Source organism: Lygodium microphyllum, chromosome 20 (assembly GCF_053477565.2).
Source record: "Lygodium microphyllum isolate KBCC chromosome 20, Lygodium_microphyllum_v1.1.10, whole genome shotgun sequence".
In the NCBI taxonomy this organism is placed as follows: Eukaryota; Viridiplantae; Streptophyta; class Polypodiopsida; order Schizaeales; family Lygodiaceae; genus Lygodium; species Lygodium microphyllum.
The window spans coordinates 31632595-31659007 of NC_141154.1; the positions used below are offsets into that span (position 1 = coordinate 31632595).

A 26413-nucleotide genomic window follows, 5' to 3' on the forward strand; every position below is an offset into this window, starting at 1 on the left:
GAAACATGATGCACCTTCAACTCACTCTCTTGCAAGATGCCATAGATAAGTAGCGCACAAATATTTTATTGAGAAATTTATCATGAAAATGCACAAATTTAGGCTTCTTCGAAGCATGTCCTAAGTGCTACATGAAGCACTGAAGATTTGAGTTTTAATTGGTCCCCAAAATCCCCAAAAGGGCCTCTCTATTAATGGTTTACATGTATCGAAGTACCATAACAATGCTAATATGTTTCAAGTTAGCAACTATTTAAGCCCAAGCAAAATTTTGATTCTTTTCAACTATTGGCCATCTTTAGATGTCACACTATTTGAAAATAAACTTAGTAGAATTATAAGGTTATTTTAAAGATGGAAGAAGATTCTTCTATTTCTTGGTAGACTACATTATCCTTTGTGGACTTAAATTGTACTCTACTCACAAGATAAAAATGGTGTGATAGAGGCTAGAGCAAAAAGTATACCATATATATCCCTTCATCTACCTTAGAAAGACAAGGCTTTTGTTGATACAATACTTTGGCACAAGTATGAAAGGTCGATTAGACACGTCATCCACGCTTAAATGGAGATGACCAAAAAAGGGCAATAATTTACTTGTAGGAATAGACAAGTGACCTTGTTTCATTCGTATTGAAGATCTCATTCTATTTGTACCATGCTATGATGAGACAACATTGTCAACAGCAATATATACACGAAGATTACATCTTGTCTAGGTGGTGTCGATATCAATATGACAATTTGTTTCCAACTATTTCTCAAGTTATAAAATACCTTGAGACTCTTGTACATCCTACATATCGCTTTTTTGATTAATTATAGCAATACATGTATGGAGATTATACCTCGTCTTTTGGTTTTCTATTTGTTGGCTAGATCAATATGGCATTGTTTGTACAGTTTTGGACTTTCTGAGAATATAAAGAAACGTACCGTAGATACTCATGCAGCCTTCCTTAAAAGAAACTAAACTATTGTCCACCATACTAAGTCAAGCACCTAAAATTAGAATTGATGAATTAACTGTTGCTTCCAACTCTCCTTTAGCGAAAATAAAACCTTGTCCACCATAGTCATTTGCAGCAATGAAATAAGACTGACATCTGCAAGACTTGCTAACACAACTCATGCATGCATGCCACGACTCTCTTCCCCTCATCATTCATAGGCATAGCATCAGTGGTTCTCCATCGAGTACCCATAGCCCGTGGAGTAGGTCTAACATAGATCCTCTCCCCCTTGGGAGTACATTGCTTGGCATAACCAAGGGATCCCTGTACATCAAGTGTACTTGCAGGAGTGTCACCCACAGATGGTTGAGCAAATCAAAGTGTCACAACTGTAACATTGCCTATGAGTGTGGACAATACATGCGAGGGACACCCACTTGATCAATGAAAGGGATTGCTCTACCGGTTCTAAACATGGCCTTTGGCTAAATAATCCCTTATATTTCTCCTCAACTATGAAACAAATTCTCCTTAAAACCAGGAATCGAATCCAAAACTTGCTCTAATGTTAACTACAAGGATGATCTTACCAATGCTTGAAACAATTCCTCATAACTGCAAGCATCTCTGCATTAGGTCTAATTTCTATAGGCTACCTAAATTGTACTTTTTTAGGCATTGCTTGAAAATAAACTTACATCTGTCATTGTTCATGCATGATGGCCTACAATGCTTTGGTGTTCAAGAGGGGCTTCTGGTAAACATTGCAATTTTTTGCTAGTAGTACTGTTTTTGCTGATGCTAGATGGCCATTTGTACATATAATAGTCAAATGCATCCTACATGAAGTCCATATTTTGATTATCATGAACATATTGAAAAGTAATTCTAGTCAAATGCATCAATGGCGAAGCCCCATCTAGCATGCTATAAGACTAAAACCATGAAGAGCAATCTACTGTGTGTAGGACAGGATTGAGTATATCATACATGGTCAGGGAGCAAGGAGGGCTCTGATATGAGAAATAATGAAAATGTGTGTACATGTGGAACTGCGCATGAGAGACAGACAGACAGACAGACAGACAGAGCTTTCAAATATGATTAATCACTTGGGAGGAGTTAGGCCTCATATTAACATGTATATACAATTGAATACCCCCCAGCATTTAGATATACACACTTGCAAATGTACACAAATATTGCTTACAAGCAGCTACCTTGTCATAGAATGACAATGAGGATTGGATGGGAACTTTTTTTGGTCACATGGACAGAAAAACCTGCCTGGCCTCTTTACAGGACTGCTGATTCTTTCACTGTACAAGTTTAGGGATATTCACCGAGGCTCCACGAAACCATCTTTTCCCCTTTGCATAAGTAGATCATAGTTGATGGAAGCCAGCTGTGGCAAATTCTGCAGTTCATGCATAATATAGATAACATTCAATTTGTGCATACACTATCATGCAAGGAGCTGGAAGTACTCATCAGGTCTAAACCTCAAATTAAGTATCAAAACTTGAGATGTGAACTGGTGCACTTATTTTTACAGACAACAAATGCTAATCAAGCTGCGTTGTTTGCCAGCAGCCAAGTGTCTTGAATTTTCAAGTTCAAATCTTAAATTGCAAAGCAAGCATCTCAGAAAAATATAACCTGGCTACAAAGTACTCTGCATTTCAGAATGCTGCTGTTTCTCCATTATCTCAATGAGACAAACATGAAAGGATATATAAAATTCAATCTTCATATCACTTAGGCTGACTGCAACTTTTCAAGTTCTAAATATTTTTCCCAAGTTTTGTGGCAATCAAGAAATAGGGATGGTTTCCACATATGAGACATCCCTAAAGGACAGTAAATGATTGGCAAACAAACTTAATCATGCCCCCTGCAGTGCTGATAATCTGTGTTTAATGCCTTCGTATTGGAGACGCCGTCTTACATTTAAGCTTCTGGGAAACCCTACCAATCTCAAGGAGTACTAGTGACTTGAAAGCACTCCAGATAATTGGTTCTGTCTTTTGTGATGCTGAAAGTTACTTAATCCTAAGAAAACCAATGTTCTAATGCACTTAAAAGCTTGATTGACTTGGTTTGGGATCTAAAATGTTACTCTTTACAACAGGTACGTAATAATAATCAAAAAGTGTCTTGTAATTTTTTTAAAATTTAGACCTGCATGCAGAGAAAAATAAATAGGTATAGATAGCTATGTGAATGAGAAGCCCTACCCTTAACTTTGTGGTGACACAGTTCCAAGTGATAGTTTGAGAAAGCCAATGGGTTTGCTATTGCCGATTTTGAGTAAGGGATATGTCTGATGTGATAGCTAAATATTAGCTGATGAAGTAAGGGCATACATGCTTGTAGTTTGCGCATGCCAAGACATAATGACATGCAATGATGATGATTAAGCCAAGACCAACGTGTTTTCTATTCATCGTTTTGCCTAAGCGATGTGTCATATGTGATAGCTAACTATTAGCTGATGAAGTAATGGATTATGGCATGCATGTTTGTAGCTAACTACTGGCTGATAAGGTAATGCATCAGCACACCTACCCGGCCATTAGGGAAGAGATGGCTTTCTGCCCAAAGCATCTTCCTGATCTATCTCTTGATGGTTTTGTGTTTTTCCCAGCATACATGGACACATTGTGTGATCTATGACAAGATATGTTTCTAAAGAGCAGGTTATGCTAACCATGTCATGAAGTAAGAAAGTGACTTGTCCACCTCCACCTGCGCTCGGACCTGCCCCCTGTCCATGTCCGCCCCGCCCTTGGCCCTTGCCCTTGACAGCTGATTTGCTAGGATCGAGACAGAGCACAGGTCTGACTGAGTGCAGAGTTCAGAGTAGGGAAACTGAGCAGCAGGAGTGAGAGCACGACAAACTAAGTATTTGATACGATGATAGCCTGTACCACTTTAGGTTTTGATAATATATAAAGTACAAGTGTAGCGGTGCATTCACACCCAAACACCGTAAAGGCACGGCAAGCCTTTATTCCCAACAACCTCCCATCTAAAGGCAATGTGCCTAAAGGTAGAAAAAAGAATCAACTAAGTCTATGTATGTACAAAGCTGAAATACACTCATACTATCCAACCCCATCATCTGACAGTAATGAGCAAACCGCTCTATTGGAAGACCCTTCGTGAGAAGGTCTGTAGGGTTATCATCTGTATAAACCTTGACAAGCTCAATGCTCTTGTTGTCAAATACATCCTTGATAAAATGCTACTTCACCTATATGTGCTTTGTCTTTGCCTGAAAGATGGGATTCCGTGCTAGCATAATAGCACTCTGACTATCACAATGGAGTACAGGAACCTCTATAATACCAAGCTCTCTCACCAAACGTGAAAGCCATAAAGCCTCTCTGCATGCCTCAGTGGCAGCCACATACTCTGCCTCTAAAGTAGACAATGCAACACACTTTTGCAGCCTGGATATCCAAGAGACTACTCCCTCTGTGAACGGGAACACATATCCTGAAGTAGACTTCTTGCAATCTAGATGACTAGCATAGTCTACATCCATGAAGCCAACAACAGATGACTTCTGCTTACCAAAGCAAATACACAAATTTTTTGTGCCCTTAAGCTATCTCATGATACCCTTCACTACTTCCCAATGCTTTTTACCAAGATATACCATGTACCTTCTAACCGCTCCCACCGCAAATGCAATGTTAGGACGTGTAGCAATCATAGCGTACATCAAGCTACCAACAGCTAAAGCATAAGGTATCTTGCCCATTTCAGCCTTTCCATCATCAGATGTAGGGCTATCATCTGCACTAAGTTTCACATATGGAGGCAATGGTACACCAATGGCTTCTCCCCCTCCATATTGAAACGCTACAAAATCTTAGTAATATACCCCTGTTGTAACCCTTCAATCTGTCCCTGAGTATACACATTCCAAGAATGTGATTGGTCTCATCAAGATCCTTCATATCAAAGCTATTGTGTAAACTCTGCTTCAAGGAGTCCAAGGTATGAACATTCCTGCTTGCAATCAACATGTCATCCACCTTGTCTTGAATGGGCTTGTTCATACACTCTGCAATACCATTTTGGGGGGGATTGTGAGGGACAGTGAGCACCCTTTTAATCCCCTTGTTGTCACAAAAGTCCTAAAAGGCTTTGGACACATATTCCCCACCATTGTCAAAGCAAAGAGACTTTAATGTCTTGTTGGTCCGATTTTCAACAAGTGCCATGAATTTTTTACATTTATCCAAGGCCTCGTCTTTGTGACAAATTGGATAAACCCATGCTTTGCATGTATCATCTTCAATAAATGTAATGAAATACTTATTGCCCCCCAAAAATAATCCTAGCATTTGGCATACATCTGAATGTACCAACTCTAAGGATGAAGACTTTAGAGAAAGAGATCTCTTATGTGACATTTGAGCATGCTTACCCTAAATACAATGATCACGCTTCAAAATTAGCATATCTCAAAGATGGCAAATAACCCAAGTGAGAAAGCACTTTTATTCTAGTTTGAATAATCACGCTTCAAAATCAACATACCTCAAAGATGGCAAATAATCCAAGCGAGAAAGCACTTTTATTCTAGTTTGAATAATGTGTCCCAACCAGCTATGCCACAAAGAAACACTTAGCTGCTTGATTATCACGACTACATGGTCACCCACGCTAGATATATACAAAGGATTCAAAGTATCACTTTTCGAGCCCTTGGCAACAATGGGAGAGCCCTTATAAATTTTCCATTTGCTATCCCCAAAGGTGGTGTGATAGCCTTTATCATCTAGCTGCCCTGTGCTTATCAAGCTCTTCTTGAGCTAAGGTATATGCCTCACATTATGCAAAAACAAACACAAAGCCATGCTGAAATTCCAATTTCACACTGCCAATGCCTCCAATATTACATACATAGTTATCCCCCAAGTTGACAACACCACAAGCACCACCATTGTAGTCAAAAAACCACTCATGGTGTGGTATAATATGAAAAGACGCACTTGAATCAAGCATCCAAGTATGCATGTCATCCTCAAAATCTGCAATCAATGCATGTGCACTCAAAGAAGTAAAAAGTACATCACCGTCACTATCATTCTCATGAGTGACTACACTTACATCTTCTATCTTCACATTGCTCTTCTTTGTAGGGTCCTTTTTGTCAACCTTGTTGTCTTCAATGTTTTTGTTTTTGCCTTTCTTTTTCTACAATTGAAAATAGTCCTGTTTGTAGGCCCTTTCTTGCCACAATGATGGCACTCCACATTTTGGACACGAGACTTGCTGCATGCTCTATTTTCAGGATTGCCCTTTTGCTGAAATCTACCCGAAGTGTGCAATGCATTAGAGGACTTATTTGCTGAATTATTTTACATGTTGAGTTCTTCCATCAGCAAAGAACTCTCCACATCAAAATATAATAGCTGAGTGTCTGAATTACTCAAAGCTGTCCTGAAAGTATCCCAACTTTCAAGCAAAGTGCATAGCAAGAAAGTAGCCTTAAACTCATCATGAATATGGAAATTCAAAGCAATCAACTAATTGAAAATGGAGTTGAACTCATTCAAATGTACAGACATGGTTGTACCTGCATGTGAAAGTTCAACTTTTTCAGCCAATAAACCTTGTTGCCTGCACTTTTTTTAGCATACAATTCTTCAAGTCTTTGCCACATTGCATATGCTGAATTCGGCTTGTCAATGTTAAAGAGCAAGTTGTCTGGCATTGAGAGCTCAATGATAGAGCGTGCACGCTCATCCAAATCATCCCACTCTTCTTGTTCCATACCTGCCGGTATTATTCCCTTAGCTTTGATGGGCTTCACCTATTTCTTCTACACCAAAGACATTGTAGCACTGTTTTTTCCATATTGCAAAATTATGTGTACCCTCAAGCTTCTTGGTGTGTAGAAGATCACTGCTGTCACTATTCCCATCCATAATTTGCAGCACTAAATTGACTCAAAAAGTCACCAAATGCAAGTCCAAATGCAAGTCCAAATGTAACACAAGTGACCACGGTACACTGCAAGTACCAACCAGCTGTGAAAATCAAGAGATTGCAAAAATTTCAGATCTGCAAATAGATTTTCAGAAGTAGAGAGTGTCTGCTGCTGCACTCCACAAGCAATTACAGCCACATTTATAGGCCACTGCACTAATTACATGTGAAATCCCCAAAATTTGATTGTAATTTCTGCTCCAAAAGCATTCATGGGCACAAGTTTGACAATTTCGGTCAAAAGCCCCAAAATTTTCAAAAGGAAATCCGTCCAAATTGCATCAATACATGTACCCAAGTGCATATACCAAGCAATTGTTACACAAATTGATAAAATTTTGCAAAAGCCCCATTTTCTTGGGTCCGGTGTGCACAAATTTCAATGAATTTGAAAAAATTTCACTAAAATGTGAAAAGCCCCAAAATTTCTCCGGCAAATGTGCACCAAATTTGCAATTGCTGAGTCAATTTGTCTTATCCTGTATCGAAGTCCCCAAATCAAGGAAAAGACCCAAAATTTTGGATCAAAATTACACACTATGCATGTGCACACGAACACCCATCAGTGGGAGAATAATAATTGCAAGAAATAATAAAAAATTGGCAAAAAATGTATGTTGCATGCTACCCGCTATCTTCGCTAGCCTATCGGCTAACTACGCACCTCGACTCCATCAGTTGCTAGACCCTTCAGTTGACTGCACCTATGCCATTGCCTGTCGCCTGCGAATTGCGCCCATGTAACCTATCAGATTTGCACACGTGATTGCTACCTGGTGCTCCATCTAGTCGCCCACTTGCCTGCACGTCACGTGTTGCGACTGTCAATTGTCGTCTGCCCTTAGCTCGCCTATGACAAATGACCAACTGTCAAGCTGCCTCTTGCCCACTCTGAAAGCAATTTGATGGCTGATTTGCTAGGATGGAGAGAGAGTACATGTCTGACTGACTGCAGAGTTCAGAGTAGGGAGAATGAGCAAGAGTGAGAACACGACACACTAAGTATTTGGTGCAATGACAAGGTGTACCACTTTAGGTTTTGATAATATATAAAGTACAAGTGTAGGGGTGTGTTCACACCCAAACACCGTAAAGGCACAGTGAGCCTTTTTAGTGACTCCACATACAACAACCACACAAAGAGGGTGCTAGTAGTCTAGCCAGCTCATGTGTGAGTCTAGGATGTTCCAAGCATTACTAAGTTACTTAGGTTTTATTTATTGGTCATTGAGGTGCTTATTTTAGCATTTTATGTTGGCCGACCAGCATTATATGTTAGCCAATCTAATCACTTTCTTGGCACTATTTTGTCCTATTTATTTGGGCTCCTCCTCCACATTCATTCATTCATCACTTGCAAATCCAATGCATGCCTTGTGGAAAGAGGGAGTTGGTGCTTGTCCCAAGCAACCAATGACTCGTATGAAATTGTCTCATGTTTGGTATATGGATTTCATTTCCCTAGCACATCTTTGAATTCTCCTATTGCAATGTTCTTGTGTTTTCTCTTCTCTCTCTTTTCCATCTTGTGTTCAGCAATCTATTTAAGCATTCCTTCATGCTTCCATTGCTATATCCACTTTTGATAGAGGGGTGACAGTCTAGAGAGCTAAGGATATCAAAGCAGCATGCCAACTACAGATACAGGGATACAACACAGTACCCCCATACTATTTCATTAGGGATGTATGACATACTTTGTCCATCAATCTTGACTAGGTGGAATTGGATATATGCATATCACTCAGCCACACAACTAGACATGTACTCTCATCCTCCTGCTATCCCTACATGGACACTATTTTGTCTTGTACATCACTTTAGGTTCTTTTCATAGTATATCACCGATCATATTTTAGGGTGTCACACTTGGATGCCTATTGACAATTAGCATTGTACATGGTTTTGTCCCATGGATTTTGGCCTGGAAAGACATTATCTCTCTTTTCTTCACGTCAATCTCTCTTTTTTACGTTCATCACACAAGCTCAAAAGTTAGAAGACATGAAAGATACAAAAAGTCATAACAAAGAAGTAGAAGATATTCCCACATGCCAAGGAGCTGAATCCTCTTTAGGGAGAAGATCAACATGCTGCAGAAGATCTAACTGCCAGTGTAGAAGACCATTTGAGTTTGGTTGTGTCCCTAGACGAATATACATATCTCGTAAATGCATAATCTTTCAGTCTAGGATCATGATGGATTAGTAGCAATGCATCTCTAACATGCAATGGATGTGTTTTCCCACTCCTCATCCACCTGCTTCACAAAGTGCGCTACAAAGGCTTTCTGCTTAGTTGGTCAGCCAATACTCGTAACTCAACTATCAAAGTGAAGGTGGAGTTATTATGGTTTTGAGTAACTACATGATCATCATGCTTGACCACAAGCTAGAATGATTGACGGATTGGTAGCACATCATCTCTCACATGCAAGGCACATGTTTTCACCAGTCCTAGTCCAACTACTGAAAAAATCATTTGCAAAGCCTTCCCTCTGAATTGTCAGTTAATATTATAGTACAAGGAGATACATGGGTAACACATGGATCACCTTCTGCCTCCACAATGTAGCCTGAACTCCCCTTTCTTAGAGCTCAATCAAGAGGAGTTGAACAGGGCCACATGCTCATCAAGACAAAGAACATTGAGTTACACATGGGAAGCCTCCACTGGTAGCTGAAAATGGCCTAGTGTACTATGACATTAAAGGGCTCTTTCACTACCTGTTCTGTGAGGGACTTGGACCACTATCCAAGGTGATAGATTTTCTAGAAAAGCACTACATTGGACTCTTCCTCCTTGAGCTGCAGATAAATAGAGCCATTTCTGCACCCCAATAGAGTCAGTCACCTTAGACACGTGGGCAACTCCACTACTACAAGTTTTTTTGGAGCTACAATTGCCATGGATACTATATAGCATACCTTAGACAAACCCTATGAATCCACCACAGGGAGACACTTTGGATTTTCTAGATCAGCACTACCTAGAACTCTTCCTCCTGCAGCTGCATCAATACAACAAGCACTCCCTGCACCCAAGCGAGGCAGTCACCTTGGAGATGTTGGCGGCCATGGAACTACAGGTTTTGTCAGCCGCCTTGGATACTACAGAGCACACCTTATGTAAACATGTGGTCCACCATGGGGATGGTGAATCACGTTGCCATAAAAACGGTTTGGCATTTTGCATTGGCTGCGCATGCCATCCTTGAGAAAATAACCTGTTGGGTGACTTTGTTGGAAGCACACAGGGCCAGATGATGGTGCAGGCACCTTATATATATTGAAGGTTCTAAACCTTCGTTTTCAACACTAACTCATATGTGTTTATTTTGTTCATGAGTGGCCTTGTGCCTCACTGCCATGCAAGGAGGTCCACAACACTGCTGACCTATGTACATTCTAAACCATCAGAAAAAATTGTCAAAACTGTTTAATGGATCTTATCAAAGCTAGGACAATCACATGATAATTTAGAGACGCATTTAAATGATTCAGCCTTTCTCCTCCCTGCTCTCTCTTTACATCTCTCATGCATGCATAACTCAAGAAAAGTGCAACCATAGCATGCAACAAGTAACTGAAAAAACCCCAAATGAGATAGCATGGTGGTGAGCATATAAAATAGTAGTGTATCTTCCTGTGTATCAGATTAAGCTTGATAACCTTAAATGAGAAATTGCTGAAAGAAAACCGTGATGATGAGCTTCCAAATTCCACCATTTCTCCAGGTTCATCTAGCTGAGCACAACATAAAACAAAAGTCTATTTCACTTCTTTAACTAAAGCAACCATAGATTTCAAAAATCACATGATTTTAGTATTTATTAATCCTTTGAACAAACAGCACCCACTCACCTGCTCATTGATTCTGTTGATCTCACAGTCAATATTCCCATCAATTTTGTTGGCACTAATACAAGAATCAGCAATCTTCTTCACTGTTTTGTCAGGAAGCTCTGAAGAATCCCACACATGTCGAGAAGTAAAATAACTAGTATCATGCGGATCCTCAAGGTTTGGGATGAAGGCTGCCTGTGAATAGTCAATGTGAAACTTAGACATGAGACCAAAGCTCACAAACATCCATCTCCAAACAAACCACAGGACTTCTAAAAGCTTATTCCACACACTCATCTGAGGAGAAAAATCACAAGATGTCTTCATCATCTCATACATGAAGCATCCATAGGATCTTCTGCATAGAGAGAAATCAAGATCCAATGGAACCTCTTCTGCAGAAGCTCGCATGATAGGTCAAAGATATGAGGTTTAGGAAGAGCTAATTCGTGAGCCAGAAGCCTAGCAGCTCTCGCATTTAAGAAATTTGAAGAAAGTATATTTAGCTTTTACAATAAAAAAGGTAGCTGGTCATGTTACACAGTGGAGGAGGACAAAGTTGCTTGAAATTTCAAAAACGAAGAAACAAAAAAGGCAGAAAAGTGGTTGAAATGGACTTTCATTCCCAGTAAAATTTGGCAATATGTGAAATGCAAAAACATATAAATATGTACAAATCTATACATTTGAAAGCTATAAAAACTTGAAAGGTATCACATTTTTTAAACACAATACAGAATTGCTCATATGTAAACCTGAATCATTCATCTTTTACTGACTTTGGAGTTGTAAATCAGGCCTTTCAAGTTTCAACTCACGATGGACATTAACACTTTGTAATTCATCACATCTTAAGCTAAAATTAAAGAATTGTGCAACAGTGAAGCTTCATGACTTAAAAGATAGTTGTTCTTTACACACTGTCAATGTTGCAGCTTGCTGCCTACAAGACATTGCTTGCACACACACACACACACACACACACACACAGAGTAAGTTATATTAACATCTACAAAAGGCCGAATTGGCCTATGAGACCAAAATGTTACATCTCAAAAGCCTAGAAATTGTTGGGTGTAAAGTCCCTTCCTCTTTGTGTAAATAGACTTACGGCTGTGAACACACCCTTAATGTACCCTAACATATAAATACATTCTTTTATTCTTTGTGTACCATCACAAATGGTACACCTATCTCTACGTTCACTCTCTCTAACTCTCAACTCTGCTGCTCGCGCCTCTATCTCGCACTTCATTGTGCACTCTCTCCCCTTCAAACTGGTATCAGAGCTGCAGCTAAGGTGTGTGCACTTCCTGGAGCCTGAGACATCACCAATGCTTCACTCGCGACAAATCAGCAAGTTGTCATTTCCGCTAGTCAAGCGGGAGCACATGCGAGACATGCGATAGTGCTTCAAGCTCGTTTTTGCTCAAACTATCACCAGACACGTCATGCACAGCCTTTATAGGCCAATACAAGTCAGGTCGTCATTGTTTTGACACACGTGTGTTGCCAGGACAGACAGTCGACATTTCCCAACCAACTGACAATATGTGCAGTCTCAAACAGCAAGAGATAGCTGATTCTGGTCAGCGCAACAATTTTCATCACTCCCAACACATCAGCGACAGCAGGCGCAGTCACGAACAGCAGGTGACAGCTCACGAGGACAGGCGCAGGCAGATTCGCCAGGCGACAAGCATGCGGGACAGGCGGCTGGTCAACGGCTGATGTTTTTTTCACGTTATCAGCAATTTTTGTCAAATTTTCATTAATTTTGCAAGGAGACCCCTTGCTCACTGACGAGGTTTGCACATGCGAGCACAGTGCGCACGTTTGTGCAGATTTAGGCCCAAAAATTTGGGGCTTTTTCAGATTGAGTGCTGCTCATGCAAGATTGAGGCATCTGCGTCAGAAATTGCAGACATTGTGCGCCTTTAAATTGGGGAGTTTGCCAAATTTAGTGAAATTTCACTCATTTGAGTAAAATTTCTCAACATTCGACCCATAAAATTTGGGGCTTTTGCTGTATTGGCAAAATTTTGTTCAGCTGAGTCAGATTGGCTAACATTCGTGCACACTTGGACCCAGAAATTTTGGGGCTTTTGCAAAATTTTGTGAAATTTTGCTAAATTTGCCCGTTTTATGCTCTCAGGAATATGTATTAATGCAATTGGGGGAGATTTCATAGTGAAATTTTTGGGGCTTTTGTTGAAATCTGTGGATTTTGGCAAAGTTAATGCATGAAATGCACTTTGGGAATATTGCTGAAGCCATCTTGTGGTTATAAGCAGAGTGATTTGAGCATTTTTATCTCCCACCTGTGTGATTTTTGGAGAAATTGCAAAGATTTCTTGGTGTTTTGGGTATCAGAAGATGATACGAGCACATACATATGCAGTACACTTGCTGGACAACTCCCATTGAATTGATGTATTGCTGATTATTCATGCAGCCTTAGTGATCATTTGCAGATATGGGATTGGTGTAGATGTATTTTTGGTGATATTGCTGAAGTGGGAGTTACCTGGCAGTGATGTATGCATTTAATGTATACTGAAATTGCAGTCATACTGCTGAAAGTCATTCGTTCTACTGCTGTACATGTACTTGGACTGAATCTTGCTATTATTTGCTGAAAATTTGGGTTGAAATAAGCTTAATATTCAGCTCGTTTTTTGCTGTCATAAATTGCAAAATTGAATTTCTGGTTTATTGCTGAAAAATGGCTGCAAATGCTTCCGGCAGCATGGGAACATGGATTACTAGAACTCCATTCAAATGCAAGGTCTTTCTTTGGAGAATGTTAATTGGTGCTCTCCCTTGCTTCGCCCCTCTCTAGAAGGCATGTGGCATCTTCCCGACATAGATTTATCTCCTGTCCATTGGCCAAGAAGATCTAGTCTCTCCTATTGGAAACTTGGTGAGAAGTGATGGAACCTCTTATGCACCCCTCTGATTGGGTATTCAGCAAGGTGAAATCTCCTAATCCTACATAGCTACATATGAAGATAATGTTCCATTTTCTCAGATTCTAGGGTTGCTTGCGTAACTAGATCACCCAAAATACATTTTTTGTTTCTAAATTCTAGTTCTTATATTCAAAGTCATATCAGCATATTGAAAGGTCTTCTCTACTAGCAGTTGTATCTTGTTCAATATGCAAGCCTTCTCCCTCGAGAGTATTTGGTCGCCTAGCATATGGCAATTTCCTCAGTTGTTCTACCATCTCTTCGATTCTTTGTGACTCTTGTATTGTTGTCAATAGAATTACTCTTATATGCATTTGGGAGGTTGATTTGACAATTTTATTGGAGTGCGCAAGCTTGGTTTAGGATAGAGAGAGAGAGAGACACATACACACACAGAGAACCAGAGTGGACAGCGGACCAAAGACAAGTGACAACCATGACAGATGCAATGAACCTAAAATAAGCGACGAACCAAAGAGAGAACAAATACATACAAGGATGGGACAGATAGGGTTGTTACCTCATGAACGGGTCATGTCAAGAAGGCAACTAGCATGAGGCAAGGCGATAGGATACAAAGTGGGCATTCAATACACAATATAGTTATGACCTTTCATTACATGACTCTTGCATGTCGGTTGTGGATTTAAATATATGGTACTTTGACAGTGGTGCCAGAAAGCATATTACTTCTCTACGCTCACTTCTCTTGACCTTGCCCCTAAGGGTAATACTATGACATGTGCCAGTAACTCCTCTCCTATTAACCTAGTTGGAAAAATTGTGATGACTGTTGTTAATAGCATTAATTCCATACTTATATATGCTTTATTGTTGTCAATTTCTACACTTCCCAAGATTGGTTTAATTATGAAGTTTGTTGATGATAGATATATTGTTCATGATCTCTCTTGTAGTGATACAATTATAAAATTTGGTTCACTACATCATACGACAGTCAATGCCAGTCACATTAGCAACCAAGAGGGTTGCTGCACACATAGCAAGAAAGCCATAGAGAGAGAGGCAATTAAGGAGACCTGTTGCGAACTCTCCTACGATCCTGCAGCAAACCATGACAGCCACAACCTTGAAGTCAGGTCAGCAGCACAGTTAGGGGTGAATCCTTGTTGACATTGACCGAGAGAGAGAGAGAGAAAGAAAGAAAGTTTTCTACAAAAGGCCAAGTTGGCCTATGAGACAAAAAGGATACACAAAATGTCTGGGAAGTTTTCCAAGTCCCATTAAAGCTACTATCTAGTGTTATGGTAAACTAGGTGAGTAGGTACAAAATGGTATACAGGCTCGATACAATCTAGATGCACTTCAAGTGCAGTGTGAAACTGCCCATGGAGCATGGTCATCCTAAGATGTCCCACATGGGCCTACCTAGCATAGTTGCCTCCGTACGTGGTACGGAACAGTCTGTACGGTACGATCCGTACGATACCGTACGGTATGATTTCGTACGTTGAAACTGGCCTCTTTCAGCCACCTAGCCTACGCATCCTCGTTCCACATTTCCTGCACCCTTGCATCCCGTATTTAGCGCTTTTCCTGCACTGTTGCGCTTTTTGGGGGGGTGGGAAGCCTTGGATACCTCACCCCACCCCCCTTTTCCAAATTCCAGCCATGCAAAACTTAAAAGGTGCTCCTCTATAGATTCCTTCCGGGCTCCAGCTCGCAGCCCTCTCTTAGGACTCCTTCTCTCTTTAAACTTTGACTATTTGAACTTTGAACTTTGACCCTTCTCTCATCTACAAAAGGTGCTCCTCTCCTCCATGCTTCCACACCAATTCAGCAAGCACTTACAAGTTACCATTCTCATCTTCCTCTTTCCCACACCCTATCGAAGCATTTGCCATTCTAATCTCATCTCCCATCCCCTCGGGCCTCTATCCCACACCCTATCGAAGCATTTGCCATTCTAATCTCATCTCCCATCCCCTCGGGCCTCTATCCCACACCCTATCAAAGCATTTGCCATTCTCATCTCCCATTCCCTCTCTCTCACTCTTGCTCTTTCAACTTTACCCCAACCCTCGGGCCTTTCGAGTCTCCCTCCCTTTCAACTTTCAAGACTCAAGCTTCAAGACTCAAGCTTCAAGAGTCGAGACTCTCTCTCTCTCTCTCTCTCTCTCTCTCTCTCTCTCTCTCTCTCTATTCTTCATCGGCACCATGACTCCTGAGAAGCATGAGGCCTTCAATTTGCATGCGATCCATGTGGAGAGGGACGCAAAGAAGTCCAACTCCCACAATTGGACATGCAAGTATTGCGGGAAGCGCTATACAAGTGGTGCAACTCGGCTTCTCCAACATCTTTCCAAGACGGGGAGGCAAGTTGCTCCATGCAAGGAGATCCCTCAAAACATTGCAGAGGAGATTCTCGCCAAGATGAGAGGGGGATCCACAAGAGAAGGAAGTGGCTTATCGGCACCAACTCCTATGCCTACTAACGAGGAAGCATCTGATGTGGGCGTATCTTCAACCGATGAGGAAGAGGCCTCTACCATTGGTGGTGGGGGCTCCACATCCGCATCCGACTCCGGTAAAAGACAAAGAGTGGAGGCTCATGCGGTGCCGAAGAGACAATCGTCTCTCTCTCAAGCTCCCGGTCATGTGCGTGGATCGGTTGCCTTTCTTAGAGAAAGGCAACAACTTGCGGACATTGAAATTGCACGCACAGTGATTGAGTGCAATCTTGCATTCAATGTCCTAAAGCAAGAGCAATGGAAGAAGATGGTAAAAGCCATTGCCAATGTGGATCCATGTGAAAGATGGACCGGTGTCACATACAACGACATGAGGACGAGAAAGATTAATGAAGAGAAGGAGAGGATTGATAGAGCCCTTGATCCTATTCAAGCTGCATGGATAAAGTATGGTTGCTCCATTCTCACCAACAAATGGAGTGATCGTAAGAAACGGGGTATCATCAACATACTTGTCTCATATCCACTCGGCACTTACTTTTTGTGGGCCGTAGATACCAACAAGAGGGGCAGAAAAACGACGGCCGTATTCATCTACTGCCACATTCGACAAGCTATCATTGAGGTATACATTGCAATTTTCATTTTAAATTTGTTTCACTTTCTTTCATTATGATAATATCATGATTCATAATTGAAATTTGATTTATACATAACTTGAAATTTGCAAATTGTGGCTGTAGGTGGGCCCCTCAAATGTGGTGCAAGTTGTTACCGACAATGCATCGAATTGTCGGTGCATGGGCCGTTTGCTTGAGGCCGAGTTCCCTACCATTGTGTGGACTCCATGTGCAAGTCATTGTTTGGACTTGCTCATGGAGGACATTGGGAAGCTCAAAAGGGTGAAGAGGGTGGTCCGCAAAGCTACATCAATTCTTACATTATTCACGGTAAAGGTAAAGGTGCTTGCGATGTATCATGAGCATAGCACACTGGAGTTGAAAAAGCCTTCTTCAACTCGCTTTGCTTACATGTGATTATTGTTGGAGCGCCTTTCTGAGGTGCGGTCCGCCTTGCACCAGACAGTGGTGTCCACTCTATGGAATGAGTGGGATGAGCATGAGAGAGAGGAGGCCAAAGCCATGCAGCGCTTGTGCCTTTATGAGCAGTTTTGGCAAAAAGTCCGTGCCCTTGTCATTGTCGTGACTCCCTTTTATAGGGTGTTACGTATGAATGATTGCGAGGGGTCCACCATGGGCCTTCTAGTCCACTTCTTTAGAGCGGCATTGGCAGAGACATGTGCTTGTACAATGATCACAGAGACACAACGTGCACATGTTTTAGAGATAGCAGAGAGGAGATGGGCGTGAATGCATAAGCCCATCCATGGTTTTGCCGCATTGGTACATCCAGCCTACAAGTCACCAGCGTTGGGCAGTCATGGATGATAGAGAGTTCCGTTCAAACCAGCTTGCTTATTTGACTCGTGTGGTCCCTGTTGATGACACAATGCAGTGCTAGAGGAGCTAGGATGCTATGCAGATCAAAGAGGGCATGTGGCTTTTGTTTCTCCCACTTGTTGGAGGAGAGAGTCACTTGTGAAGCCTTATTGGCAAAACTTTGGATACGCACTGGAGACCCTTTAGCCCTTAGCCATAAGGGTCCTTGCCCAGGATTGCTCTTCGGGTGCATGTGAGAGAAACTAGAGTGCCTATTCTCTCATTCACACAAAGATTTGCAATCGCCTTAGCACACAACAGTTGGAGCGGCTAGTCTATTGCCGCACTCACTTACGCATGATAAGGGCTATGATGAGCATGGGTAGTCCGAAGCAGGTAAAGTTTAAACACTTAACCATAACATTTAAAATTTGTTGTTTTAACTTTTAAACTCTAAACTTTGAAGTTTAAACTTTGTACTTTACAATTTAAATTTAGCATTTAGTATTTACAATGAATCATGATCAATCTTACGTGCCTCACTGCATTGTGTAGGTGAATGTTGATACATTCAAGTTGACGGGCGACACTCTTCCGAGTGTACATAAGGAGGTGGACGAGGAGGAGAAGATGATTTTTGTAGAGCTCTATAGAGAGCTTATAGCAGCAGTTACTCGTGACACTCACAGTTAGCATGCTCGTGGGTGAGGAGTTCGAGTAGGTGTGGTAGGGGCATGGTCATTCGACACCCTCCATCATCGAGGAGGGGTGGTTTGAGTGGCTTGCAGACATATGTAAGGCGGGGCTGTAGTAGCCCACATCCTGTGCCTCATGATGACATCCCCCCCTTGCCTACATAGCCGCCACCTAGGGAGCCATCATTTGATGATGATGGTAACCTCATCAGTGAGGATGAGTATGAGTCCGTCTCATCATCAGATGCCGAGGAGTCATCTTCAGACTGTCTTGATGAGCACTCAGATGTTTCTGATGATGATGATGATGATGATGATGATGATGATGATGATGCCTCATCATAGATTCATCATTCATATGACATAGGTCTCTCCTTTTTTTTGTATCAGATATATAGTATACTAGACTGTAGTTGTATGATGTATCACATGTTTTGCGTAGCCCATACGACCGCGATGGTCACCCTTATGTATTCATCTTATTCTGTAATGAAATGGCTATTTCCACTTTAAACATATATTCTATGATCTATCATTTAATGATTTATGGCTTTTGTTATTTAAAAAATCATCTTAATTTTTTTTTGTACTAATATCGTATCGTATCTTATAAAATCATAAGTCACCAATTAGTACCGTATTTTATCGTACCATACCGTATCATACCTTTCGTACCTAACAACTATGATGTCTAGCATGGAGAGACTGAAGCAGGCGGGGTATGGCTCCCCAGTGTGGCACTATAGTATCCGTTGTATCTATAAGTGATGTCTGTTGCAGGGGCGTGGGCGGCGAGCTCTGCCTCCCTCTATAGCTCTATCCAAGGTGACTCCTCGGGGTGGGACTACTGGTCGGTTGGCTGCAATCCTCATTGTAGAGGGGGTGGCAGAGGGTCTGTAGAACTCTTGGAGGGTGTGTTGCTGTGTGTTCCCAGTTTTTTGGTCCTAGACCCGTAGAAGGTGGTCTCTATGGACCTCCATCATCCACTCCCTTCGAGACCGATGGGATCAAGTGTAGGGCGAGTCCAGGGCTCGTCAGGAACTCCGAGGTCATTTCATGCGCACTTGGGGCGGCTAGGATCTGTTCTTCGTGATGCAGGCAGGTAGCCCCAGATGGCGATACACCCCCCCTCCCCCCTCCATGGCTTCTTGCCCCTATCCCCCCCCTAGACCGCCTTGAGAGGCTTGTATATATGATGTATCTGTGACTTTCACCAGCTCCAGCTTGGTCTGTTGAGCATGAGCACTTCTTTGTATTCAGGTTTTTTTCTGAAGTAATATAATTAGCCACACTTTATTTGCAAAAAAAAAAGAAGGTGGTATCTATGTCGGCATAGCTCCAAGATGCTTTGGGGCCAGACTCGAAGGCGGAAGAGAATATGGCCCCATGCACTAAGAAGATGATTGAGAAAATGGGTCCATGCCCTGATGCACAACCTACAATGAACAGCAAACATGATGCCGATGCTTCCATGATGATTGCTGAGAATCCTACCCCTTAGGAATCTTTGCCACAATCATATGCGCAAGCGACTAATCACTCTGATAATTCCCCAGAATTGGACTGGGAACATTTGCTAGAATTTGCTTACACTTTATTGGGGGGGAATATGTTTAACACAATCATAGCAATCTTCCAAATTGTCATGAACAAGACATTGTGGATGCACATGTTGACAAACAGAAGGTGCTTCAATCCTTTTCTGCTTTTTATGAATGTGGGTGCATCCTTTTTTTTTCACAAGCAGGATCTCAGTGATACCTTGGATCCATCCGTGGTTGACTTTTATTTTAAGGTGTGACTTTGTCAAAGAAGTTTTTGTGGGCCCCAAGGGCTTCTATGAGGTTGTGCTTACATTAGCCATGAATAGAGATGACCTTTTGGCAGGCTGCCCCTCATATTTGAGAGACAATCAGTGCATGTGGTGCCATGGAGACCCATGGCTAATTTTCAATGCGCTCAATCAGGAATGTCCAGTGTGGGTTGAGGTGGAAAGCTGTCTTGCAGTTTATTGGCCTCTGCTAAGGGATGCAATGGCAGCCATTGGTATGGTTTTGGTGCCTCCAAGTATGAGGGCAGGCACTAAGACTCTGACAAACATTTTGCTTGATAACATCTGATCCTGGAGAAGATACTTTGGAAAGATACTGTGGGAAACTCTATGGAGATTCAAAGAGGATGAGAGAGAGTCAAGAGGCCTTCCCGCAATTGGAAGAAAGGTCCCTCTTTCCATGATAAAAGAGCAGTGTTTGAGCCATTTGTACAAGCCACCAGATGAAGCAGCCAACCTAGCAGCACCTCCTTATCCTCATTTTCGAAGCTGGATTGGCAAGTCCTCAGTGCCTTCTGGCCTTGTCCATTGCACAATGGCCTTAGTTGTACTAATGGAAGGATCATTTCACAGGAAAGAAATCCATATACTTTGAGAGCCTATTGTAATGCATATGAGATGCACCAAAAAGGAACAGGAAGTTGTTACCCATTGCCTACACAGGTGTTGAAAAATATAAACATCTAAGTGAGGACAATTCAACAATGGTGCACAAAGATTAGAAACTGATGAAGCATCCAAACAAGCCAGAACTGTGAACTATTAATACAGCAATATGATGAGCGGGTTAGACGATCATAGCGGGTTAGACGATCATAGCGGGTTAGACAGTATGCAATCTAAAAGTAAGAGGCTGCTAAGATGTCAAAGACCAAGCTATTTTTAGCGAGACACAGCATAACGTATACTTCATGACATAACAGTCAAAATTTTGTAAATTCCTGACAAATACTCAATGAACTGACAGTCAGGATTGGGATGCCCTAACCAGTAGCTTCAGCTCCAGCATACGGACTATAAATGTACAATCTTGTATACACTCAGTAGCTGTTTAAGATTGTGAATTCTGTGCAGAAAACTGTATGTTAGAAGATGTGTGTCAAGGATGCACCAGCAACTAACTTCACTCCAAAGGGTAGAACTGAAAATAGGAATCAGTAACCCAAAACTGGTGCTCTCTACAGTGTTCTCAAAGTTACACCAACCCAGAAAAACAATCATTGTATAGGCACGCTAGCCAAACCAATCATATAGAGCATAATAGTTTCCAAGCTGCTCAGTAAGCGTATACTGGTGCTTCATTTGTAAAAGTGAAGAAACGGAATCTCTAAATCATTACAGACCACAGTAGATTTAAATATGCTCCCAACACAAATTTGAAATATCAAGCCTATTGGAGATAGCTCACCTACTGCTAACGAAGAAAGCACAGTAAAGTATTTTACAGGTGCCCTAAATGAAATTTTCAGTGTAGTAATTGCAGTTATATGACCACACTTACACAAACAGAAACTCAAAACTGAAAAAAGTTCCAAAGCATTACCTTTTGTCTTGTTAAGGTATCCCAATTTACACCCTTGAAGAAGGGATGCTCCTTCACCTGCCATTACAAGAGAAACAACCAACAACATTGATTTTTGTTTGATTCTTGTTCATGGGACTTTCAAGAAGTGAAAAACTACCACAGCTACATGGAAATCCAGAACTAAAATATATATGAACTATGAAGACAATTACACAATACTCTATCAAGGGATCAGCCCAAAAATGTCTGAAGTCATACGCACTCCTCAATATAGACTTTAATAGTGTCTGTAATTAGCTCCGTTCTATTTCACAATCAACAGCAATATATGTACTGATTCTCAGGTGTCATGGTTCCTTCAACCTCTTGAAATATACCACAACATAGTTTTCTCCACACTCATATGATTCATGAACCAATTATTTGCAAATGTTTGAAAAAAGGGGTGTATAAAAAAATAACAAAGTTGGCCCAAAGAAAAATAAACTTTTAATGTCAAATGTTTTCAGATTTTACACTTTTATGTGTCATTTGTCCTAGCAAAACATCTATGCATTGTTTCTAGAACTGGTCACATAGAAAATGAGGTAAGACTACCAAGATGAAGCAAAAAGTGCCACAAACAGCCATGAACCTGCATCAACTAGTTATCTCAAAGTTCATTCAATTTAATGCTACATGTGCAGTTGCGAAGAAAGGTTTAGGACATATATTTGCAATGCATTAGTTCAAAGTTAAAACTTGGAAATTTCCCTATATGATTCCAAACTGCCATCATCCATGAATGAAGCAGATACTACCACAAACAGCCATGAACCTACATCAACTAGAAATCTCAATGTTTCATCAATTTGATTTTGTGCTGCCTGTGCACTCGTGAAGAAAGGTTTGATATACTTTTGCCATGCTGAAAGAGTTGAAAGTAAGAAAAACTTTAGGGCCACATTTGGTCCATTGGGCGCATTGAACCATACTTATTCATACCTTCATACCCGATCATAAAGCACCAGAAAAAAACAATCACTTTATTAAGTTGAAGTTCAGATAATCCTACTATATGCAGAACCATAGAGCATACATTTCTGTTCACTATAAGCTTCTCCAAACGCATAGTACAGAAAAGCTTATCTTAAAACACCAGAAATACCTCTGCAGCCCCGTTAGCTCCCAAACGCATGGTTGGGTCCTCTGTAAGAAGTCTGTAAACAATACACAGGGAAACAATTGCACAAATCAACACATGAATAAAAGTGGGCGTGTGTGTGTGTGTGCATGTGAAGCAGATTTAAGTCTTTTCTCCATTCAATTTCAACTATTGAACTCTGCAGTGTGCAACGATCATTGTATAAAACAAAACCCCACAGACACACACAGAATGAATGAATGGATGAATGAAACATATCTTAACATTTACACAAAGCCAATGTGGCATATGAGACAATCCTAAATACATCCGTGTTTGATGTCATGACTCATCTCATCAGTGAAGTGGAGACAATAAATAGGTAGCGTAAGAGACAACGTTGAAAATAAGTGTACAATAAGGCATTGCTAGAGTACATGCATGTATGACAGCATCTTATCATTAGCATGAAAGAAAAACCCTGATCCAGATTCCACAATACATACTTGTATTTAAGGAGCTGTAGTGGAGACTACAGAAAGCTGCAGTGTACATTTAGAGGTATATGTGTAGAATGTTTGGAGGCTGTGGCTAGTCTCAAGTTCTGTGCAAGATGTCAGCAATGATGTGGTCCCTAACCGCTCAACTGATGTGCTGAGTGGTGAGCCTCCAATGTATCACAATGACAGCTCTGATCTGACTATGATGCAGCCAGCCTCCATAGTTGTGGTGCTGGTAGCCGTAGTCATCATGCTCGACAAGAATGAAATGACTCAGTCTAGCCTTTCCAGAATGGGGTGGAGAATGCCTGGTGTGGTGGCTCTGTCTCTGCTATGCTAATAGTATCTGTAGAGTCTGATATGTGGAAATAGTCTATCACTGCCCTCTGTGTAGGTGCCTCTAGGTTGACAGGGCTCCTATCTCGCAAGAGTGTTGTGATGTGCCTTTGAAACTCCAAGAGGAAGAGACCTAGGCATCTCTTATCCCCATACTCCATGATACGGTGAAGAGGTCCAAAGCCATTGCGAGAGGCACCGGTACCAACAACCATCCTAGTATGTCATAGTATACTATACATCAGCATATGTAGCACTCCATCTCAAGCTCAGTCACAAAGCTAGCAAATCGTATCCTCCACTCGGGTATCTACTCATCTTCCTTTCTCCACTTGTATCCTATGGGAAGAGGTGTGAATTTTCATGATAACAATCTGTAAGTCATCAGAAAGTTGGGTCTCTATATGCTATGGCTAAATAGTGACTCCATCAGAGAGAGGCAAGAAGTGCCTTTGATAGAACTCCATCCTCGATCCTAGAAGGAGTGGTGGGTGGGTCCATGTCCTGTCTAACTCAATCCTTAGAATATTAGCTCTGATCACTTGGTTCAGCTCTAATCGGCTAAGAGGAACTGTAGGGCAGTCAAGAATTTAGTCAAAAGGTCAAAGGCAGACAACATCTAAGTCATGTAGGCCCATCCAAACTATCATCTCTGAAAACCACAAAACCCTTCTCACCCTCTAATGCTAGCTATCTAGATGAGGTCAGTGCCAATCTCGAGTATCCCTATTGTTATAGCTCCCATAGTCTATACAAGAAATTCACTACGCTAAAGGGTGACTCCATGACTATAGGCATTGCACCCAACTCTGCTCTAACGATGGATGTGCGATAGAGGGCTTACTCCTAATCATGTGTGCTATCATAATGATCAATGGTCTCTCCATACTATCCCAACCATCATAATAATCTCTCTCTACACAACAAGTGGGCTCAAGCGCCTATGGTACAAGTTGCATCCCCATACCCCTGTGCCATATAGTAGTGAAATTATGACTAGGGGGTCAAACAACCAGAGTTTGGTGAGAGGCTCCTAGAACCGTATCCCAATGCACTAACTCTCAAGTGCTCCTAGTGTTGAATAACCTCACACCAAATGGGTGTTCACTAAACCTCTCAATGAAAATCTTGGGCTAGAGAAGGCGACTCCCAAATAAACATACTCCTTCACATGCTCACTCTATCTTGTTCAAATGTGAACTGATACATGGATCTATTCACCCATCATTTTGATCTTCCCATGGTTCATTATGAGGTCTCTGCCCCTACCAAAGGTATGCAAAGCATCAAGATGGCACTAAAACCCCTCAGATGAATCAAAAATGAGAATAATGTCATCCACATACAGTAGTATCAGTATCTATACCCCTACTAGCCTAGGACCAATGCCTTTTTCTCTATAAGCAACAATATCCGTAAAGTATATACCATATTTTATCTCCAACCTCAAGAGAAAAGCATAGTACTGCTCTTGGGCAATTAGATAAGACATTGATCTTGTGGAAACAAAATCTTAACAAAGCTTAGAAAGACAAATTACATTGAAATCAAGGTTAATTGGCATGTTACCAATGAGGCATGAACTCGCAAAACATTGCATTGCCTTGCACCACTCTTTTGAGATACACATATTGTGCAAGGACTCCCCACGTCTCCTTTGGAATTGCCTCTTCACTAGAATATTATCGCACATGCTTTCTTAATGATTGCATGCCTTTGTAGAGCAAAGATTTCGCAGATTATTTTAGTTATTTGGCAAATTTTCATATTGGCAATAACTAGAACAAGAAATGGAACATTGACTTGGACCTAGTTACATGCACAATGGAGGGACAAAAGCATTGAGCTTCCCAAAAAGGGCGTTTACAAAGATTAATGCAGGATCCATAAGAGGGGGTTCGGAGAGACCCATTACTCAATAGACTTTGCTACATAGCCGTCTTTGGCTACACCAAAAAGCTGGGGGAGAGAATACAGATGACTGTGCTTGAAATCAGAGCCAACTGCCACTCAGCATTTGTACAAAGGTCTTTCAGCACCTTTCTTCAGCTGTGAAGAGCCAAAGGAGACTCACAAGCATTGCCTGCTGCGAGACTACCCCAAGGCCCAAGAGCAGTGGAAAAGAGCCCTTCAGATGGTCCTCCATGGTTCAATTGAGACTATGATAATGCCTTAGCAGCAATAGATTGGGTCATGAAGAAAGGCCTAGCATGTGGATAGGGTGATCTTCAAGAAAGTGACTCCTTTCTCATTGTTGGGTACTAGTTGGGGGTACTGGTTGGGCATAATTCCCACACCAGATTCTCACAAGAAGACTAGACTAAGAGGCACTGCCATACATGGGAGCTGATTGCTATCATTATTGCTTGGTTCATTTGGATCGTGAGGTGCACTCACACCACTGATCTACACAACATATCTACCACAAACTCTCTCTTTGTGATTTGGACAGAGATTATCCACACACTCTGTGGGACATGGGAGAGACTGCAGGGTGACTCTGAACATATGAGGAAACATGCTTTTGTTCACACATGGGACACACCCTCTTCTACTTTGACTCACATATGGTTTCGCATAATAACGCTCCTAGTCCTTCATAGGGCTTTTTACTTTTCTTTTTTCCTTCAGGGTTCTTGTTGAGGTGTTATTGATAGAATTTTATTTTCTTTCATTAAAAAACCCTGCAAATTCTTCACTTGGGGCCAATTTTGGGCTTTATGGATGGCTTGGGTTCAATGAAATATTCA

General features: G+C 41.3%; 2 protein-coding genes across 6 annotated transcripts in view; one reads left to right on the forward strand and one right to left on the reverse strand.

Annotated features, from left to right (window-relative positions):
• Nucleotides 1–1772: 1772 nt before the first annotated feature.
• LOC148018808 (putative serine/threonine protein kinase IRE) overlaps nt 1773–26413 on the reverse strand; it is a 128072-nt gene continuing 103431 nt past the window's right edge. For 2 of the 5 annotated variants that reach the window (XM_087701093.1, XM_087701090.1), the window contains exons 13-17: nt 22852–22903; nt 21723–21779; nt 10829–11005; nt 10637–10711; nt 1774–2373 (exon numbers count right to left, since the gene is read on the reverse strand). In XM_087701093.1, coding sequence (XP_087557219.1) covers nt 2296–2373; nt 10637–10711; nt 10829–11005; nt 21723–21779; nt 22852–22903 — 439 coding nt within the window. In that variant the 3' untranslated portion in view covers nt 1774–2295. Of the gene's footprint in view, nt 2374–10636; nt 10712–10828; nt 11006–21722; nt 21780–22848; nt 22904–26413 lie in introns of those variants that run through there. The other 3 variants (XM_087701091.1, XM_087701092.1, XR_015695028.1) reach the window with 3 other exon arrangements.
• On the forward strand, nt 15961–16890 carry LOC148018809 (uncharacterized). The gene has a single exon (XM_087701050.1). It carries the CDS (start codon nt 15961–15963, stop codon nt 16888–16890), a length of 930 nt encoding a protein of 309 aa, XP_087557176.1.

What these genes read in the sequence shown, in the direction of transcription:
- LOC148018809 (XM_087701050.1), top strand. Translation starts at nt 15,961, where the DNA reads ATGACTCCTGAGAAGCATGAGGCCTTCAATTTGCATGCGATCCATGTG.